Source organism: Coturnix japonica, chromosome 1, assembly GCF_054131305.1.
Source record: "Coturnix japonica strain WE chromosome 1, WE-NBRP24, whole genome shotgun sequence".
Taxonomy (NCBI): Eukaryota; Metazoa; Chordata; class Aves; order Galliformes; family Phasianidae; genus Coturnix; species Coturnix japonica.
The window spans coordinates 53,760,437-53,775,649 of record NC_140663.1 but is presented as its reverse complement, the minus strand read 5'-3'; the positions used below and the strand labels follow the sequence as shown (position 1 = coordinate 53,775,649).

Here is a 15,213-nt window from a genome sequence, read left to right as displayed (position 1 = left end):
TCTCATTGGATATATAGCCCTTATAAAGATGAAACACTTCAAGGACAAATAACAATATCAAAGGGCTGTGATAAGATTTATTTTTTTAACTGTACACTGACTTTTCCTAATTGCTGAAAATTACTGAGAAGACCTTAGCATAATTTTCTGAACCTCTAAAATCTAAAAGTGCAGTAGCATAAGCAACAGCCAGCTTATGAACAGTATTCCTCTCAGGAAAACAGTTCCAGACAAAAGGCAATTAAGAAAAAGAAAGCCAATGGATATGTTGGTGTTTATGCAATCGACACTGTGTGTGCATCTGAGAAATCCAGTGCTTTCACCAGTGATGTATGTACCCTGATCTGCATAGCTATGAAATTATTCCTGAAGTTCCTATGTCTGCCTACTAATGACATTATCCTTGCACTTTTATGTCAAGCCTTAGTAGCTGCAATGACAGCTGACTCCTTTTAGAAAGGACCATACTTGTCTTCTTTCTCCATGTCATCATGCTCCTCCTAGCATTCATAGGCTTAAGCAGGTAGCCCAGTGGGTTTGGAACCCTCTGACTCTTCCACATGTGAAATACAGAATATACAGGAGTCAGTTGCCTGGAGGTTGTCTATTTCTTGCAATCCAGGCGGTAGGATATTCTGATCTCTGGTTTATTTTTGCTAAAACCTGCTGAGAATGGCGGTTTGCTGACCAAAAGCATACATACCGTGTTTACATCTGGCAACTCTGTAAAGCCAATCCCGTGGCAGATAAATTCACACTCAAATGCACTCTGTGGCACAGGCTATACCTTACATTCGCTGTCCTTTCCTGTTTTCATTCCCCTCCAGAGTACTGGTGAGTTATCCCAGAGCTATCCTCCAGGGTGATCTTGCAGGCAAGTAAATACAGACAGACTGTAAATCTGGTCTCTGGTCTAACAGAAGACACTTCACAGCTACTAAGGTTAAGAAATCCACAAAAAATAAGTGAAATACATTGCCAGCAAATTGAAGTCAGTAGAAAAATGCCCTTAGATTTCCACTGGGTCAGTGGGACATCAGAAGTTGTACAAGGTTGCTTTGCTGAACATCCATTCTGTTTTCTTGCTTGTTTGCTTTTTTTTTTGTTGTTGTTTTGTTTTGGACACTGATGATGGGTTGTAATTTCCCTGAATTGGTGGCAGTTTCTGTCATTAGGGATTCTTAGTTTGCTGGTGTCCCTTCTTCATACCATTCCTCGTACACACATTTCTTTTGCCTCTGAAGCCAGCTGAAATACAAATACAAGAAAAAGAAATACTCAAATAATTTTAAAGAAAATAATAATATGGCTATAAGCAATATAAGTACACTTTGGATAAAGCTTTTTCTTTTTTCCCCCATAAATTTTATCATTGGAGTGTTTTCTACCTGAATGTACACATGTATTGGGGCCTTGCATTTAACTCTGAGATACAAGAGAGGTTGGAAAAGAATATAAGTGCGGATGGCAAAGACTAAGGAACAGAAACTAATTGCGGGAGGAAAGATGACAGGCCTTTCAGAACAGGCTTTTGTTATTAAAAACAGTACAGCCACACTTGAAGGAAAATAGGGAAAATGCTATCTAAATAAATAAAAGAAGAAAAACTTTTAAGAAATCTGTGTTTACTCTGGCACGCGACTGGCCTACACTGCTTTTGACATATTAGGAAGATTTTTGGCCGGGAGCAACTAAAAGCACTTAAAAAGGCATATGTTTCTTTTCAGAATATAAGGAGCTTGGAATGTTTTCTTTAAACAGAATTCTTATAAATCTTTTACTTTTTTAAAGTTTTGTTTTAATTATTATTATTTGTGTGTGCACATTTCAAAACAATTTCCTTAACTCCGTTCCTCAGACCATTTGAAATAATTATTTTACTGACTATTTTTGCCAATTGTGTGGCCTTAGCTATCTATATCCCCTTTCCAGAAGATGATTCCAATGCCACCAATTCCAATCTGGTAAGTCCTTGATGATATCTAATCTTATTCCTTTGAAAGTCCTTTTTAGAAGTCTCCAGAGAGACTGCTGAAGTTAGAGAACATAGATATGTCCACCAGACATGAAAACATAATAAGGTGAAATTTGGTTCTAAGTCTCATGTGAGCACCTGTTTTGGTTGAGCTGGCTTTAGCAAGCATTGTTCTGAAAGCTGTGCGGGTGCTGGATGTGCTGTTTTGGCTAGCAAATTTCTGCGTGCTGCAAAAGTGCTTGGTAAGTTTAAATTGCAGGTGTTTGTGGACAAAATCCTTTAACTGAGGATTATGTGGTATTTTTGCCTTTCAAAGTGCTATTGTGAAGTTGCGGCAGCCCTACTGCCAGGTGATGCCTGGAAGCACAGCTAGATGACTAATTTCTGGGAAGTGCATTACTGCTTGCATTTCGCACTGAGATATGTGTTTTGTTGAACAGTATGGTTTTCTCTTTTCCTCCTTGTGGGGGGAATACAGCTGTTCCTGTGTCACTGCTGATGGTAATGCTGGTAATTTAGTGTAGAGAAAGGAGAGTGTTTACTTTTGGCTTAGCATGAGGTCATAGCAAAGTATTCTGTTTGGTAAGGGCACGATGCAGAACAGTTCTGGAACGCGATTCACCGAATTAGCAGAAAATATTTTTTTTCCTCCCAAATATATGAACAAATCTCCTACTTGTGTGGCTGCATCAGAATGAAAACTTACTCCTCAAGTTTAAAGCTGGGATTCTATTTCTTGGTTAAAATTTACTGAGACATGAGCATTTTTAGAGAAGCAGAAGAGGAAAATAAGAGCCATTCTTCCAAAGTAGGGATAGTTAGCATGGCTGACAGACGCTGTAATTAAAATGATCCATGCTGTTCTCTGGATGCTAGTCATTTGATTAATATCTCTTGAAGTTGAGTAAAACAAATTGCAAACTTCAGGACTTTTCTGGGACAGAATTATTTGTCTTTAAAATAAGTCTATGTGTTGTGCTTTTCCGTAGTAACTCTGTAGAGAACTTTAAAAAGAGAAGCAGGAGGAGCAAAGTGATTGTTAACTTTTTAACTATTCTCTTTATTTAAGGTTAATTTCAGGTGCACACCGGCTTGGGGAAATTTGTGGTTTGATGTCTCTTGTTTGCTTACATCTCTGTGATGAGCCTGATATAATTTTGAACAATGATGAACCACAGTGTGTACATTTAGAGCATCTCAGTGTGGCACTTCTCAGAAATTGGTATATTTTAATAAAATCACAGATTCAATTATTCCTCTGGCTATAAAAGACAGCATGTTGTTTATTGCACGTTCTGACTTGCAAGGTTTCAAGAGAAAAATTAAGCAGAGTTGAAGGTCAGAGCATGTCTAATTTGTCTTGAGCTTAATTAGGTGTGGGTATTTCCTTATTTAAGTGATGAGAGCTCTCGCAAATACCGGGTTCAAACAACCTCATAATTGAATGTGGTTTAATGAAACTGCTCTGTTCTTATAAAATACATGCAATTTGTGAGCTTTGTTGCTTTCTGAATTTGTTTTCCGAGGCATTTTTTTTCCTCACCTGTTCAATCCATCAAAACACCCTTGTTAGCTGTATGTAGGATTTAAAACCAAAACCAAAGGAAGCAACCAAATGATTATAGGCTCAGGAGATTTTAGAAGTGTTACTGCCTTGAGGATGAGGTGGCACAGTTAACTTCTCTAATGAGATGTTTCAGAGAAGCAGAGGGATAAAGTAAATTGAGGAATTGGTTCAACTACATTTTATTCTTTAGTTCTCGATGAAAAAAGTAATGGAAAATGGAGTACTTTGGATCCACTGGCCTAGGAGGGGCCGGCGTTGGTGTAATCAAGACTCTATTCTGTGTTATAGATTAAATCCTAGATCTCTGACTGTCCAGTAGACTTAGGTCCTGTGATCTGAAAAGGTGTAGATGACCGGACGTGGTTGGTCTGAGTCATTCAATTACGCTTCTTGCTTTACTGCAGTCAGTTCAGCACTCAGTCTTGTTAGTTTTTTTATTTTGTTGTTGTTGTTTTGGTAGTTTTTTCCCCTCAGACTGTTATATTTTGGCAGATAATTCCTCATATTGGGAACTAGGACTTTTGTATATGTTGTTTGTGGCATTCTCAAACTCTTTGCAGGACTATATAATTATCAGCAATAGGGAGGGAAAGTGGAGGCAAGAGGGTGAGATGAGGGTCAAAAAACGCTAGCAGTAATTTGGAATGAGATGAAACTCAGATTTAAAGCAAAGCTATTCCAGATAGAAAGAGCTGCAGAAGTCTGAGACCATACTCTCAAATAGCCAAACAATATAAGGAACAGAATAGAAAGATGTTGGAGTTGGTGGTGTCTTCTTGTAAATTTGGCATACTTGCTTGACGTTATTTTCTTTTGACCTGTGAACATGTATTTTGCAATCAGATTTATTCTGTAGTCATGAAGTCTAGAGTTTCATAATCTGAAACAGGAACAGAGTCTGTCTGCAATGCTTGCATGTGGGTTAATAGTGCACACAAATGTGTGTTCTGTGCAGAAGCGTGAGGCTGACCAAACATACACAGAATGTTCCTAGCTGCCCTAGAGAAATTTCATTTCCATTTTGCAATTTAATTCTGTAGTGATAAACCTACCACAGATATTTCCACTTCCCTGGTTTCCTGAAACATCCATAACTTTCTGAGACAGAAAGGAACTGTTCACAGGAAACATATGATGGATAGTAACTTTTATACAGTCTGGAAGTGACAGAACAACAGGTTCTCAATAAACTGCTGCTTTTCCCTTTGGGTCCAAGTATTTCTCTTCTAAGATTTCATCATGACTTTTCAATGAATATTTTGTTCTAGGTCTGAGATAAAGACTCAAACAGTCATTTTTAATAAGCTGAGTAGACATCAGTGAGAGAAGACAGGAATTTTGAACTGAGTGTTTTCTTGCCTTTCTGTAAGAGGAGAAATACAACAATGAAATAATATTTTGATACAGAGTTATGATGTCTGTGAATTTCACAGATGTGATCAGACATCGATCCAATGAAGCATACTCATTTGTGAGTACAGAAACTGGTAATATATGGTTATGTCTCCATTTTCATGAGCCTTGTCTTTAGTTACAAGCCTTATTCAATGCTATGCCATTTTAATCGGCATTAAAATTAAATACAGAAGTTTCTGCTAAATAAGAACTTTTCTTTCAGCAAGGAATTGTGGTTAACTGTTATGCGTTGATTTAGGACAAAAATCACACATGTACCGACTGGTTTCTTGCAGTCTGACTTCCTATAATAATTCCTATAAATCATGAAACCATTTATGTCAAATGTAGGGGTGTTAGCTTGAACTGGGCAGCACTTTCATTTTCACAATGCACATATGTGTAATAAAACCCAGATCTTACATTTTTATGCTTACTGGAGTTACTTTTGCTATTGGCTTTAAGAAATATGCTAGAACAATATAGTGTAGTAATAACAAAAGCTTGAAATTGGCTTCAGCAGTTTGTACATTTTTACTTCCACAATGTGTTGACTGGAAAACTATTAAACTTGTACAAATGGAGGGGAGTTGTATTAGCTGCAACATCATTTTGGTATTAATCAACTCTGCTGAGGCTTTGCTTAAATTTACAAGTAAAGAAAGCTCATGCATGACCCTGTGCAAAGAGCAGTTACGTATTCTCTTGATGCAGTCAGGAAAATTGGAGCTAGTTGGAGGGAAATTAAAGTTAGCCTGCATGAGAGGCTGTAACTGATATGGAGGCTTTCTGCTTGTTATCCCTGCAATTATGCATTAGAACAGAGATAATGTACATTTAGGAATAAAACTATAGACTGTCTGAGATAGGAAGCTGAGAGGAAAATGCTTCTGTCACTTTACTGGCAATTGCAAATGGCACAAGCCTGGTCAATGTCACAGCATGGCGATAACATAATGAGGTTAAGACCAACGTTTACAGCACATTCTGTGGAAGGCAACTCAGCTGGTTGCTTGTGCCTTGGATAAATAACAGGAGAAAATTCCTCGTGTTATTTGGCTAGCTCTAATTCCTAGTTACAAGAAGGATATCTTGTTGTACAATACTTAAATTTTAAAAAGAGATCTCTTGCATTTATGTGTCAGCTTATAATTGGATGTCACATTCAGACAATAATTTGTTAAGCCTGAAATAGGTTCTTGTGAAAAGGAAGGTGGGATCTGTGCTTGTTTTTCGCTGCTCATGACAGACGATGTGAGTTCCAGTCCATGGAAGAGGGCTTTCCTTTCAGGGAGGCATGGCTGCTTTATTAACTAGTGACTTTGGTAGCATCCAGTTCAGTGGGTGATTTCTGGACCAAAAAAAACCAGCAAATATTTTTAATCTTTTTGCATTTGCAGCAGACTAACATGGTAGATGTACATGTTGCTTGATACCTATTGTATTTCTGGATACTGGCATAGCAAACTTTATCCTTTTGTATATGAGAATTCTGAAGCCAGCATATCGAACAGTTTCGCTTGTCACTATTTCTCTTGTGTGAAGTCAGACAATGTTAGAAAGGAAAATGAAGGTGAGGGGGTCAAGAAAAGAAAGCATGTTTTTTTCTGGATAAAAAAGAATACTACACAAAAGCTTTTGGTTCTCTTCTGTCATTGCTATCATCCTCCTGTGTGACAGCTCCAAGCCAGTGAGGAAATGAGATGTGCTAACATTAAAAGGTGAGATGAGGGTGCAGTAGACTGGATATCAAGCTAATAAGCTGTTATAGGTTTACTACCTTGGGCCTCATACTAGTGCTACTACAGCTGGGGGAGATGATTTGATTTAAAAAGTGAGGAGTAAGAAACAAAAGCGGAAAGAGAGGAGCTGAGGATGGAAATGGGCTGCAGTAAGGAGAAGGAAGGAGTCTGTTCCGAAAGAATCCATGAGGACACAAGAAAGACTGAGAATTGTTGATGTGTATGCTGTTAAGGAAGCTGAATATGATGGAATTTAGGTGCAACATTTCCAAGAGTCCTCAGAATTCCTGTCTCTGTCAGGGGGAGGTTGTTACTCAGCATCTCTAACAGCAGTGAAGTGCAGGGTTGGAAGAATCAATGCTGAGTGTGAGAGGAAGACATTCAAGCCCATCTGCTGGTTCTGGTATTAGCAAACTGTGGGGCTCTGGATAAACTGTGGTCTCAGTTTTCCCATCTGCAAAGTGAGTTGGTTACAGCTTCCACAGAGAAGGTAATTAGTCATTGCCTTACATCACAGAGTGTTACGAGGAATACTGTAAAAAAGACTCCTAAGAAATAATTGGTTTTGAGCCCATGACCACTAATTTGAAAGGATAGATAATAGGTAGGACAGACCTCCTTCCTTTTGCATTGGGCAGTGCAGGTCTTAGTTTCTGGGGATAAATGTACAGGACTGCATCACCATAATTTGCTTGTGTGTAATGAATTATTTGAGGAGGCCACTTCTGAATATTTACATCTGCAGTCTTCCTATCATTCCTAATGTAATGGTGTAATTTCTTAGACTTGTGAATAGGAATCCAGTAAAGCAGAGTTTAATACCTTCATGTGTTATTAGAAGAGCTAAAAATTGTTGGATTCTCCACGCGGGCCTCTGCTGCTGATGTGGTAATTGGCAGTAGTAAGAGGTTCTTTGTGAACCAGGTGAAGAAAGATCTGGGGAAAGGTTTGCTGGATTCAGAGATAGGTGCCCACAGGAAGGAATGCTCAGTTCTATACCTGTGTCTGGAAGGATTTTGACATCTCTGGCACTTTCTTCCAAAAAATACCTCCTTCTGCATTTCTCCCCAGCTAAGGTATTGTTGTATGAGCAATAACTCCTCTTCAGTTCTGTCATTTCTGTTCTTTTCCTTAACAGGACTTAACACCCATACTTCGGATTTCTTACCTTTCTGCTATTCTCATTAGCCATCCAGTGTTCTGCCATGCACAGCGCCTGCTGCTGAGGCTGTCAGTCCCAGCCTCCTGCTTCTTTTTATACCAGCAGTCCTTACCCAGCCTGTGCTTGTTAGTGCTTACCACCTCTTGATCTACTCTGAGATGTCACTCATCTTGGTGTCTCATTTTTTTTAATGTTTCTTTTTAAAATGTATTGTGTTTGCTTTGCCAAGTCAGTTCCCTCATTCTGGTCAAACTTGCATCAAACTTCTCCCTATTGTTCCTTTCTTTTTCTGTGTCCTTCTAACTCTGATCTCCCCTCCGCAGTAGTTCCATCCATTACTCATAGGTCTCAGTTCTGTCCTCAGCTTTGGATCCCTGACCATTTCTCTTGTTAACACTAGTCTTATACTCCTTTCAGTTCATAAGCCAAGTGTCTAAGCAGTCCCAATGCTCTTTCCATCTCCTTCCTCCTCCTCCTTTTCCAGTTCCATTCCCAGTATGTTCTCTAGCTCTGTCCCTGAAGTCAGACGTGTCCTTTCCAGTGCTGTCTAGGTGCCAGCAGCAGAAACAGTGAGAGAGCAAGCCCATCTTGAAGTTCATTAGGTTTATGCCACCTTGATCCCAGCTGGTTAAGATCTGTTATTAGATGGGCCTTTATAAGCCTTTGTAGCCCTTACTCAGCTTTGTGGAAATGACACAGGCATTCTGGTCTGCAGAAGCCTTAAGATGCCAGATTAATGTTTGTACTGACAATTTGGGTGTTAAGTTTTAGCAAGTCTCTGCAAAGCCTGTGCAGCTGGAGCTTTTAAGAGCCCATCTGGCTAAACTTAAGTGGGAAGACAACACAAAAGATGCAGCCTTGACACAAAAGCTGTTAATTTGCCAGTTTGTATGACGTTATTGCAAAGTATAGTGTCACTACAGAAAATAGGTGTTGAGGGTTTCTTGACTGAATTAAAACAATGGATATTGTTCAACTGTTTTGGCTGAAATATTGCACAATTAAAAGCAGCTGAAAACAGTATCTTCGTAATTTAAGGTGTTGGGAAGACTTTACAGAAGTAGTGCTGGAGGTCAGCTTCATTAATGTCTTTCATATTAAGATACAAATGTGCCTCTCTGAATCAGTGAGATGTTGAAAACTGGCATAATAGGCTTTTGGAATTAAATAATAAATTATATATAATGTTGTAATGCTATAAAGTCCATTCATGTTGTGTAGCACATGAGAGAAGGATTAAGAATACAGACCAAGGCAAAAAGTAGGTTTTGGATAGGATTTGCAGGAGATACATGCAATTGAGGCAAAATCTGAGTATTCAAAGATGGTTGTCCTAGTTTAGAGATGCTGCAGAGGAAGGACCTTTGTACAGACAGTGATAAGATTGTCAGAAATAGATACTCCTATCCACTTACAGTAGGAATCTGGAAGAGTAGTTGTGAAGGAAGAGTTCTGTTATGCAAACTGGTCCAAATCTATCAAAATATTTGCTTGAAAAAGGTTGTATGTACTGATGTAAGGTATTTCAAAATTGTAATGGCATACTTTGGTTCTGATTGATGACAGGTTTATTGGGTTAGTCCAAACAGTGATTTATCCCATTTCTTTACACAGTCCTGGTTACTATTTTTTTCATTTATTTCTATGATTTATTTGTTGTGAAAGCTTTCTATAAATCGCTGACTTATCAAGTATGTATTCAGTATTCTTTTTTCAGGTGGTAATTATTCCTGCTTATAAGCCTCATGTTCACTGTGGGATGCTGTTTTTGTTATGCTGTTCAGGAACGATAGGAAAAATGTGGAAGCAGGCCAAAAAATAGATTTTAAGTGCTGTTGTTTTCACTGTAGTTTAATTCCTGTCCTTGCAAAAGTAACAGTCTCCTAAAAACAGTGGACATTCCCAAAGTGGAAGGTATTACTTGCATTGTCTTTTTGGTGGAAGTATTATTATTATCCCTCTGTATTATTATCCCTCTGGGTGGTTAGACTGCTTTCTATGAATTCATCAGTAACCTATTAATGATACTGGGAATGAACATCTCTACTTAGAAATTAAGTAGTTTTATGTAGGATCTTTAGATTCCTTCCTGTATCATTTGTAATATACCACATTTTTTTTCTTGTTCAAGCGAACATCCCATTGACTTAACTGGAGTTTGCATACTTAAATCTATCTGCTAATTTATTGCATATAATTCACAAACTGTTGGAACCTCAGGCTTAGCTGACATCTACAAAATCATTGAATTTAAAGGCAGTACTCCTTGAATTTGTGTAAACTAGAAGGAAAGCCCAAGAACTTTTAATTATTGCCTTAGAAAGAAAAGAATGGATCTGCTTCTTGCCAAGGGGCAGAACTGCCAGAAGGGAAGAAAATGTTTTGTATGTCTGTCAAAGTTTTGACTGACTCTTCCTCTTAAGAACAATTCCTATTTTTTCCTCTGTCTTCTGACTCCTAAAACCAGGGGGTTCAAATGTCACAGCAGCTCTTCAGTTCTTCTGGCTGAATGATGGACAGCTGGTAGTTCAAAGCAACCTAAGACCATCCTTGAATTTCACCACTGAGAATTGCTGAACAGTTTTAGAAATGAGTTTGTTTACAACCAATGGAACAAATTATTTTCTGCTCATTATTCTAACCATGAAGAGCCTGTACTTATTAATGCTATTTTTCTGTTAAGAATTTAATGCTGAACATTCACCAGTTAGGGGAATACTTCCAGTAAGAGGCAGGAAAATGTTCATTAACATCTCTTCAGTGTGTTGCATTTCTGGCAGATGCTGGGAAGCTGAGACAGCAAATTCTCCATAAGACATCCTGTGACTTGCGTGGCACCTAAACATAGCTTAACGGAGCTGGGCCATCTTGATTTGCTTGGCTGAACAACTTAATTTATACCTGCAAATTCTTTTTCTCATGAATGACATAAATGGTGGTTTTGATCCTCATGCTGAATTTATCCATGCAGATCATAGAATCACAGAATAGTTTGGGTTGGAAGGGATCAAGTTCCAACCCCCTGCCATGGACCAAGGGGGCTCTTTCGGATCCCCTTGACAGGTGGAGCAAACTTGCTCCTTGGAAACTGTTACCTTCCTGTGGTTGCTGATAGCACTTTTAACCATTGTTTTTTCATCTCTGTAACAGGGGTGTCAACACTTTTAGCTACATGAACTATATTTGGCAATGGCAGAGGCAGACGCTGACTCCCATAATATAATATTTCTAAAAGTGCCATGTACATGGTTCCCCAGCTAGCTGTACTGGCAACTGTACAACTGTTTTTCAGGCCATCCTGATAAACTTACACTGATGGAGAGATTGGGGTTTTGCATTTCTTCCTTTTATGCTGGCTTGCTATTGTGTGTTACACAATTAGAAACTGACACAATCATGTTTTGCATATGATTATCCTCACCTGGTGTGTCGAAATGTACTTTCACGTTGCTAACAGATTAGGCAAAAATATTACTATTACTCCTTGATCTGAAGCTTGATGAATGCTTTTTATGTGGACATTTATAAATATATTATTTCTACTACATACTCACACACAGAAGTTGAACTTACAGGTAATTTTATTGTGACTTTTATTCACTGACAGCTACTTGTAAAAGCGTTATCCTTGATGGCCTTCTTGCTCATTACAGTAACTTTAAAACAAAAATCCCTGTTTAAATGAGATTATAAAGCACAAAAATATTAAGATCTATTTGCATAATTGTTTCACAATCTGAACTTGTATTTAAACAAACAAACTGAAAGGTTCTCCTCATTATAGTCATCAAGATAATGTCTGTATCTGAATAAAAGACACACTAATGCCCTTCAGGAATAGCTGGGTGAGATGAAAGACTGCAAGATAAAATAGAAAGAATAGAGAATGAGAAGCACCTATTCACCTCCTTTAGCTGTTAACACTGAATCATAACAATGACAAACTAAGATCTCAAGTACATACAATTTTTATCACTGTATTGACAGATATATTGAGGCATTTAACTATTAAGGACAATTTTTCTGTAGAATAGGGAATTCAGCCGCCTTTGCTCTTCAAAGTCAGTAGTGACCTTGCAACAAAATGAAAGAAAACAGGTTTTCAGCTTCCCATTCCTGTCAAATGCCTCAGGCGCCTCCTGAGCCCTAGAAGCCAACTAAGCATCTGCTTATGCAAATACTGAGTAATCATCTGCAACTGCAGAAACTGGGCAGTTCTCTATCTGTCACTTGATGTTTTCTGTAAAACCCAGCACGCTACGTCAAAGCAGGGAGAACAGTTGGTAACAGTTGGCATGTGGATATAGATATCCTGGGCTGAATGTGCACCTGCTGTGCAGATATTGGGAAAAAATTCATCCCCAAAAGAGTGGTGGGGTGCTTGAATAGGTTGCCCAGGAAGGTGATGGAGTCACTGTCCCTGGAGGAGGTAAAAAAGCAGTTAGATGTGGTACTAAGGTAGTAGGGAAATACCAGTGATAGGTGGACTGCTGGACTAGGTGATCTTGGAGGTGTTTTCCAACCTTGGTGACTCTGTGATTATATCAGCAAGAAACCGATACATCTCCTTTAAAACAACTGAGTTATATAAGTTTTATAAATAATTAACTGTGATTTACTATTTGCTTATCCAACCTAAACTCAGTTTTCTTAGCTGTGAATCAAGTCACTGACATTTTTTAGCTTGCTTCTTATTTAATGTTTTTACTGTATTCTACTTCTCATTTGACAGTAGTACAACTTTTATCAGTCTCAGGAGTGTGATAGTTTCATCTCGGAATAAATATGTTGTTGTTTATGGAAGCTTGAGCTTCTGTGGTACCTTTTGTTTACTCAGAGTAAACATCTAACGCATTTTGTACAGCTCTTAGAGAATTACATCCCAGTCTCAGTCTCTATCTTTTTCAGATATGAAAAAACCTAAGGTATGAATATTAATATAAGATATATTTTGTCTCAATATTCTACTATTTCTGTGATAAAACCAGTACTGCTTCTGTTTTCAGTCTGAAGCATCAGACTGCTGTATGTATTTGATGGCCCATAGGGAAAGAAGAAGAACCAGATGAAGCAAAGTTGAATGTTTTAGCCTTTCAGAGCAGTGAAATATGAGGAAGTGTCTGAGTCATTCAGATGATCTTTCCATACTGATGTATTACAGAGTGAATGAAAAAGAGGGGGGAACATTACTGAAAATTACTCCTAGAAAGTTTAGTTCTGCAAAGTTCTGAGCTTGTTGATAGCAGTCACCTTACAGAGGATGCGGCCGTGTGTGAGGGACATGACATTTAAAGGTTTTAAGAGCAGGAGCTAATTTAGGGAAAGTGCACTGCACTATTTGAGAGAAGTGTTGGTTCAACTGTGGAAAGGGTTCTGATCATTATCTCTTGAAATAAATTCAGCTGTGGCTGACAGCTCCTTTTGGAAATGTTTGCTTTTGGCTTCATATTCAAATAATGTAAAAGATTACCACAAATATATTGATCCTTCTTTCAAAGGAAGAGAGTTCACAGTTTGTATTCAAGCTGCTACTGTGTGTTTCCTTCTTCCGTTCATCTCACTTACTTAAGTAACTTTCCATAGTAGGCAAGTGATGCTGGGCTATGGCACTGACTGAAAAGCATGTGCTTAAAACAGTCAGTGTCTTTTATGGTTCATTCCATCCCTCTGTCATCTAAACCTAAACTAAAATGGCTCCCAGCCCATGCGTCTGCTGATGTTTTATTGTGCTTGCTGCCTGGTAGGCCAACAGTATCCTGGGCTCCATCAGAATGGAGCAGGATATCAGCAGGATGAGGGAGGTAGTTGTCCCCCTCTGTTCTGCCCTTGTGAGGCCCCAGCTGGAGTACTGTGTCCAAGTCTGGGACATGAAGGATGTGGAGCTGGAGGACCTTTCCTATGAGGATAGGCTGATGGAACTGGGTTTGTTCAGCCTGGAAAAAGAGAAGGCTACAAAAAGTCCTCATTGTGGCCTTCCACTATTTAAAGGGAGTTCATTAACCTTAAGGAGATCAACTTTTTACATGGGCAGATAGTGATAGGACAAAGAGGAATAGTTTTAAATTAAAGGAGGGAAGATTTAGATTAGATGTCAGAGGGAAGTTCTTTATGGAGAGATTGGTGAGATGCTGGAACAGGCTGACCGGAGAGATTGTGGGTAATCCATACCTGGAGGTGTTCAAGGCCAGGGTGGATGAGGCAGTCTGATCTAGTACTTAATCTAGCAGCTGACAACTCTGCCTGTGGCTGGAGGGTTGGAACTTGATGATCTTTGAGGTCCCTTCCAACCCAAGCCATTATATGCTTAATTCTATGATTCTATGAATATAATACAAAGAAAAGAAGAAAAGTTTCATGAGATGATAAACTATAATAACTTAAACATATTTTTTATTTTCTTCAAAGAATAATAATTTACAAAGATGGATTTTTGAATCACTGGCTCTTCAGTATGTCTTGTAAGAAGCCTCTGTCGAGCTACTACATTGAAGTAGAGGGTAGAAGAGCATGGTTCTGCCTGTGTTGGGAGTACTGCATCCCACTTTTGAGATCTGCCTCTGGGCCTAAGCTATGGATGTTTCTGAGTTGATAGCAATACCCATCACTGAGAGGCTGTGCAGTTGTAAGAGGTATGCCTAGTTCCTGTCATTCCCCATCTCCAACAAAAGTACATGCTCACACTGACACAGACGCTCTGGGTAGCAGGCACTAGTCTGGAGGCTTCTCCTTGTCTCTGCGTGCAGACACAGCAGCAGCTGTGTGTGTAGGAGGGGTGCCTCTGCCTCTTCCTCTTCCTTGCACCTTCCCTTCTGTCTCCCTGGGATGGGTGGCAGGTCTGCCTGACAGCCTGGCAGGAAAGGAGGCTGTTCAGCTTTAGACGTAGTGGCAGAGCAGGTAAGGCCTTTTACTGCTGTCTCATGGGCAACTGTTCTAAGCTTTGATTAGGAATGCATTGAAAATTGCCGCTAATCGATGCATCTACATATGTGCATATAGTCACAGGAGCAGAGGGCTGGATGCAGCTAACTCCAGTGAAATCCACATTGTGCTCTGTGTGCCTCTGGCTACAGAAACTGATGTGCCTTTACTGTTCCAGCTCAGAAGGGAAGCTGGGCTCGATAGAGCCTTTGCCCTTTAGAAAGCATGAAAATCTATAGGGAGCTGAAAATGATTCCTCTTTCATTGAACTGCTTAAAATAAAGTGGCCTATGACCTCTTGAAAGTATGTCTGACCCCGTGGGAGTTGGGAGAGACCAAATGAATTCAACCACTGCAGGATCCGGAGGTGAGAGCAAACTCAAATTTGGAACCCAACTCCACAGAATGGACTGTAAGTGGGAGATGGTGATGGACTTTAGTCTTGCTTTCTACT

The 15,213-nt window shown here is 39.1% G+C and overlaps 1 protein-coding gene across 33 annotated transcripts in view; it reads left to right on the top strand.

Moving 5' to 3' along the window:
• The window catches only part of CACNA1C (calcium voltage-gated channel subunit alpha1 C), a 449,097-nt gene that overhangs the window by 68,404 nt on the left and 365,480 nt on the right, over nt 1-15,213 (top strand). For all 33 annotated transcript variants that reach the window (XM_085540251.1, XM_085540241.1, XM_085540190.1 and 30 more), the window contains exon 3: nt 1,860-1,964. In XM_085540251.1, coding sequence (XP_085396377.1) covers nt 1,860-1,964 — 105 coding nt within the window. The remainder of the gene's footprint in view (nt 1-1,859; nt 1,965-15,213) is intronic.